The 6971-nt window shown below is 31.3% G+C and overlaps 2 protein-coding genes across 2 annotated transcripts in view; one reads left to right on the top strand and one right to left on the bottom strand.

Moving 5' to 3' along the window:
- The first annotated feature begins 3729 nt into the window (after nucleotides 1–3729).
- On the top strand, nucleotides 3730–4855 carry LOC103309351 (tigger transposable element-derived protein 6-like). Its single transcript, XM_008184575.1, has 2 exons — nucleotides 3730–4522; nucleotides 4812–4855. Exons 1-2 carry the CDS (start codon nucleotides 3730–3732, stop codon nucleotides 4853–4855), a joined length of 837 nt encoding a protein of 278 aa, XP_008182797.1.
- A 184-nt stretch (nucleotides 4856–5039) lies between these two features.
- Nucleotides 5040–6971, bottom strand: part of LOC103309347 (putative nuclease HARBI1) — a 5805-nt gene continuing 3873 nt past the window's right edge. The window contains exons 3-6 of the mRNA XM_029485186.1: nucleotides 6430–6623; nucleotides 5837–5985; nucleotides 5265–5767; nucleotides 5040–5075 (exon numbers count right to left, since the gene is read on the bottom strand). Coding sequence (XP_029341046.1) covers nucleotides 5040–5075; nucleotides 5265–5767; nucleotides 5837–5985; nucleotides 6430–6623 — 882 coding nt within the window. The remainder of the gene's footprint in view (nucleotides 5076–5264; nucleotides 5768–5836; nucleotides 5986–6429; nucleotides 6624–6971) is intronic.

The raw sequence follows: 6971 nt of genomic DNA, 5'->3' as shown, positions 1-6971 counted from the left end.
TTTACATGGAATTCTTGAATTTTATTATCACTATAGAGTTTATTTGAAGGCGTTAAGTTCACTGGGTCCAATTAATTAAAAAAAAAACTTAGGCAAAACAACGTTATATAACCCGCCGTTGCCGTTATTTGAATTTTATTAGGTACGTGTTTTATTCCAAGATAATCTCGAATATCATTGACGCCGTGTACCTACTAAATTATCATTGACACGGAGCTATTTGAACCGTTTTCGTACGCCGCCGTCCAAATATATACCGCCGTCAACACCGATAATCCTGCCAGAGACGCGGATTATTCAATAGTATCACAGAACAACCAGAAGGGAATCCTAAGGCTGATCGAAAAACCGTCTGACATGTCTAGAAATTAAACGTGCTGCCACGTACCAAGAAATTCCCTTTTTTTAAGTTTTCTGTGGTTTGTGGCTACACTGTTAATCTGCAATTCCACTCATAACAACAACAACAGCACATGGCTAACACTCCTGAACCACGGTTATCTACTAAGAGTAGATAACCGTGTTCTGAATGAATAAACAGTGTTGCACGATATAAAGAAAAATAGAGAAATTCCCGGTATGTGGCAGCACGCTTAATTTTTAGACATGTCGGACGTGGTTTTATCATCTCCCATAAGAGCCTATGTTAAATGAAATATGATTCCCGTCTGGTTGTTCTGTGATAGTATCACCGGACTGTGTAGCTGTTAGACGTGCCGCAGTCAATTGTCTAGTCAGTCTACCAGTCACCCACCAACATCGTCATCCAAGGATCACCCAGCAGAACCGTGAGTCAAAAAAAAAAGAAACAATATAAACCATTTTATGTAATTTCATCCTTGATACACGTATTTTTAAATGTACATTGCACTAAGCAATTTAATTGAAATATAAAAAAAAAAACTGTATAATTAAATATTCAAGATATTTCAATAAAAGTTAATAAAATAAATGAACCACAAACTTGAGTCGCGTTCATTTCTGTTTTATTACATACTTATTATAATATATATTTAAGACATACAATTTCAAATGTACATTCTCGATTTTCTTTTTGTCCTTTAGTAGTAATTAAACACTGAGAAGAATCATCGGTATCATAGTTTTCTAAATTACTAGTGGTCCTATAAATATTTTGATTTAAAATTAAGTAATTTAATAATTATGTATAAGTATTAAAAGCTAATTCCTACTTTTTATCATGTGTTACAACATCTTCTAACAACGATAATTGAATGTAATGTATCCATTTTTTTTTTATAGCTCCACTTTTCGGTTTTTGCTTTTCTCGAACAAACTTTTCCCTCAAATACCTCTATTTTTTTTTTCAATTCATCAATACTAATCTGACCTGTAATAAAAAAAAAAAAAAAAAAACATTAATCCTTATGTATACATTGTTTCACATCCTATGTTACAGGTGTATAATAATATGAGAACGTTAAAAGTATATTTATTTAATTTTTATGCAGGTGAATTAAAATTATAGAGTATGCAATATACATTATAGTTATACCTTGTAGTTCAACATAAATTTCATTCCACAGTTTGGTTTTGATTGCTTCATACCTTTTTGATAATGACAGCCTATGGTCATACAATGGACTACGAACCTCAACAGCACTTATCAAATATGAATAGAATTTTTCTGATTCATTTTCTTTATCGGTGTCTTGATTGTATACTGTATCATCGTCATCATCAATGGTATCAAAAATTGATACTCTTTTTTCAACACACTTAACTGGAATATTATTTTTGGATTTGATTAAAAAATGTATGATAATGTTATTAACTTATAATATTATAATCATTTTAAACACATAAATGATAGTTTTCTTCCTTTAAATCTACCATTATAGAATTTAAAATGATTATAATACCTATCATAAGTTAATAATAATAGTATTACTAGGTTCTTCAACAACAACAGGCAAAAATGTAACGATAAATTACACACACATTTATTTAGATAGATAGTGTGTTTGTTTATTTATTATTACAAATATATATTTTTTTGTATTTGATAATGTTCGTGTACAATATTTTCTTTTTTTAATTGATGCTCTTCGAGCTACAGCTATAATATGGTGATGGTGTATAATATTTTTTTTATACGTTTTGAAAATCAAAAAGGTAAAAGACTCACGTTAGTATCCGTATACAAGAATGGTTTGAGTGTTGGTGGCAGGTAGTTACTGTGACAAGGACGTTCGGGCTGTTCGTCAGCTCTCGAAGTATGGCAGCAGCAAATGAACGTAGACGGCGATCGGGCGGTGTTGACAACTCGTCCTCGATGCGGAATCGTTGTGTATTGTACCTCCAATAATCCTCCAAAGAACTCGTACGTAACACCAGATGACTGGTTAGGTTAGGTTATAAACCGATGAATAGTATTACTAATATAATAGTTACGACACTTTTCACATTTTTCAACCTACAAAAGATACCATAATACATTTCTATTTAACAATTAATAAGGTATTTGAAATAAACAAAAAAGTTCTTAAATATATGTGAAATATAAGACAATAACTAATAAGTACAGTGGAAATCAGTTATAACTAGTTTTAAGGACCAGCTAGTTTTTCTCATTGTAAACAGAATCTCGTCCCAACAAATATTTGTAATAATGATTTCTACTGTAAGGCTGGGGCTATACACGGCGTATTCCGCCGCGTTTCGAACGCCGCGTATTCCGCAGCGTTTTCCGTCGAATTAAAAACGCATTGGTTTAAATCGGAGTAGCTATACACGTGAACAGGCGTATTATACACATATAATTTTACATGATTTTAAAGATGTCCAACGCATTCCATATACAACAAGTATTCTTAAGTACTGGGAATCTCTAAAATATACACATCATGAGTTGTATAAACGTGCTTGTATTGTTCTAGCAGTACCAGCAACTCGGGTTAGTATTTTTTTTTAAATTTACTAACTTTTCGTAATATAATATGTGAATAATCAATAAATATCTCTTATAAAATATTATATTTTTTTTTAGGTGAGCGTAGAAAGAAGTCTTTCGAATCTGAAATTAATTTTATCAGATTTAAGATCATCATTATCCGAAGACATATTAGATACAATCATTGTTGTCCGCAGCAATCACATTTTTAATGATAACCATTTTTAATTTATAATACTTTCAATAATAGTTTTGTTTTTGTATCATATCCATATTTGCTGTCTGTTGTCCTCATAAGTCTGATGTACATCAGCTGTATATGTGAGTTTGGTATAGCCTGTATATTTAAGATTTACCTATTTATGATTGCATAATGCCACAATTTTTGTTTGTAACAGATTACCTATTATGATTTTTTTTTATTAAATTAAAGTATTAAATATTAATTTAAATTATACATGACAATATTACATTATATTTTTGTACCTTTTCACCAAATCAGAAAAAGTAACTCTGTATAATGCATACTCATGGGTAAATAATACTCAACCTCTCTTTCCTTCTCCTATTTTAAACTTTTTTCAAACACATATAAACACCTATTATCTTAACCAACTACACATAAACTGATAGAATAAAATATTATGTAGGTAGTGCATACATTACATACAATTTTGAATTTACTTTATGTTATAAACGGTGTCGGCCTGGGATGTAAAAGGCCTCGGCCGCAATTTTTCTCTGGGGTCTCTATTTTTTCATATACTGCAGGGAAAAAGAATAAAGCGAGGATCACTGTGGCCTTGACGTGCAATATGACGGGTACTGTAAAAAAAAAACCAGTAGTCATTGGTAAAAGTAAGCAACCAAGATGTTTTAAAGGTGTCAAGAACTTACCTGTTGACTACTTCAGCAATACAAATGCTTGGATGACATCTTTTATTTTTGAAAGTTATTTGAGAAAATGGGATTCAACACTTGATCACAAAATCGCTCTAATTTTGGACAATTGTACAGCGCATCCCAACTTTTCTTTAAAGAACATTGAACTGGTATTTCTTCCTCCCAATACAACGTCTTTAATTCAGCCCCTTGATCAGGGTATCATCAAAGCTTTTAAGACTTTTTACAGGTCCGATATGAGAAGGCAAATTATTGACGCAATCGATGACGGACAAGGGAATGGTAACGACATAGCTAAGAACATGACAGTGCTACAGGCAATTCACATGTCACACAATGCTTGGATGAAAGTTACAACTTCATGTATAGTGAATTGCTTTAAAAAGTCTGGTATGGTTCCCATAACCACGAATGAAGCCCTTGAACTCGATTTACCCGATGTACCAGTAGATATTTCAGGACTCCAGATAGACAAAGAGACCTTCAATGAGTGGCTGGATGTAGATAAGGACTTACCAGTTTTTCAAGTGATGAATGATGACGAAATAGCTGCTGAAATAGTTTCACATAAGGAACAGGGAAATGATGTTGAAGTGCATGATGAAGACGAAGTTGAATATGCAGAGGACCGAGTACCAGTAACCAGGAGTGAAGTATTCAATGCAATTAATACACTGAGAAGAGCTATTGAAGAGCATGACATAGGTACAAATTACTTTGATACGTTGAACAACTTAGAGCACATTGTGATGGTTTCCATACCAAAAAAACAGGGGCAAATTACCGACTTTTTTAAAAAAAACCTAAGTTTTAAATTTCGTATGTATGAATGTATATTATTTTATTATATTAATTTTTAAATTTAAATTTAATTAATATGTACTACTGTATTTTGATATTTTGCACAGTATTTTTAATGTTTTGTACAAAATAAAATATGTATTTAAAAAAATTTTCGTTATTTTTTCGATATTTTTTGAGTCGCCGCTTATAGTGATTTCCGGTTATAGTGATCAAAATACTCTCGGACGGATGTGATCATTATAAGCGGCGACCACTGTACCTACTATGATATATGCCTAGGGTAGTAGGTTAGTATATATTCTTCTCCTCCTCCTCCCACCCACCACCAGCCAATAAGTGATACAGTACAATTTTGTTACTTTTTTAATAATTAATAATATTAAAATATTGTTATTACTATTTTTTTTTTTTTTAATGTTTATTGATTTTTTGTCGAAGTCTGACAAAAACATTGCTGTTAATATATTCACAGTTTTACACATTTTAATACTTGAAGTTTTTATTTTTGTGTCACATATTGTCAATGGGTGAGTAATATTTATCTCAAAAAACATTTATTGGCAACATTGTAAAAACCAGTTTAAGTATTATGTTTATATTACAATTATTATCATCCATAATTATTATTCATATAAACAATTACTGCTCTCCGATTTTCATCTCCTACGTTATACATTGTATTTTCAAAATGAATAACATCATCGTCATAATTATCCACAAGAATTTCATCTACTGGTAAATAATCATCCATTTGAATACAGATGTTGTGGAGTGTAGCACATGCATTTATATTCTTACTGCAGACAGGGGGCTTGTAGTGCAGGTTTCTTTGTTTACATAAGCACCTCCATCTGCCTTTTAAAACTCCTATTGCACGTTCAACAGTTGAACGAGCCTTAGAATGGACCTTATTAAATATTTGATAATCGTCATTGTTTGGGTTAGAAAATGGTGTCAATAACCACGGTTCAAGAGGATACCCAGAATCTCCCAGCAACCATTCTTTGAAATTCCGATATGTGTTACAAAGGTGTTGCCTAACTGCACTCATTCTCCATATATGAGAATCGTGTGTGGATCCTGGGAATTTTGCACTCACGTTTAAAATACGGTACTCATTGTCAACTATCTGTAATACAATAGGTACTAAAATATATGTTCCTTTTTTTATTTTATTTTTTTTTATTTTATTCATAATATTTTGTTAAAACTTACAATTTGAGTATTTATGGAATGAAATTTTTTTCCTGTTAACATAGGCAAATTCTGGGTAGTCTTCATTTTCGACTGCTGGGGGAAAAATCCCAATATGTGTCCCATCTATCATGCCAATCACATTTGGTATTTTGAATCTGGTTTGAAACCTGTATTATGAGATAAATATTTTCATTAGGTATTCGCACAACAAATTTTCATCAAAATATATTCAATAATAATAAATCAGTGTTAAATAATACTAATAAATAAATTATGATTTGTTTTATATTATGTAGAACTAATTTTCCATTATTATCAACAAACAACATTGGTACCTAGTCCATTACTTTAAAATCAAGTTTGCAAGTCTTTCCTAACTTAGTTGGTTAATATGGCTGTAATATTAATAAATAGTTGTTGACCGTATTTAAACTAACAGTTAGTTGATCCAACCTAATTTTTTAATAATACCTACATATTTTTCTGGGCATTTTTCTGGGCTATCTATCCTACCTTTCCATCTAAATGAGTGGCACACTCGCCCCTAATATTAGCATTTTTTTGTTTTGTTATTTAATAGTAATTATTACTTTAATAATATAGGTACTTACCAATCGGAAATACGTGTCTTTTCTTCAGTAGTTATTGGAAACTTGACATATTTGGAGCACATTTGAATATGCATGCACTCTAATACCTCGTTCAACACTTTACTAATTGCAGGTTGTGACAGTCCAATTATAAAATCATTACCTACGCCTTTATGGTAAGAGCCTTGTACAAGGAATTTTATTGTTGCCGCAACCTGCAGTAAAAAACATATTGCATAGGTATCTCAATATATGTTTAAATATCAATATAATAATACAATAAATACCTTTTTTTCAACACAAATACCGTCACTCCTAAGCGTGCCAATCAAATGAGGTGTTAATTCATGCAAAATTCTTTCAAATGTATGCAGTGCTCGACTTGGCAAAATTAAAGTAGGGGGACTCTGTTACTTTAAAAAAATGAGCGTCCCATAGGCGCAATTTCAATAAAAAAAATGAGGGTGCTTAAGCTCTGCATTTTCTTGGCATTTAAATTCAATTATAACTATGAGGCATTTATGATCTTTTTGAGCAAAAATGTTTTATGACAATTTAACATG

Source organism: Acyrthosiphon pisum, chromosome X, assembly GCF_005508785.2.
Source record: "Acyrthosiphon pisum isolate AL4f chromosome X, pea_aphid_22Mar2018_4r6ur, whole genome shotgun sequence".
Classification (NCBI taxonomy): domain Eukaryota; kingdom Metazoa; phylum Arthropoda; class Insecta; order Hemiptera; family Aphididae; genus Acyrthosiphon; species Acyrthosiphon pisum.
The sequence above is the reverse complement of the archived record's forward strand: the minus strand, read 5'-3'. Positions and strand labels throughout refer to the sequence as shown.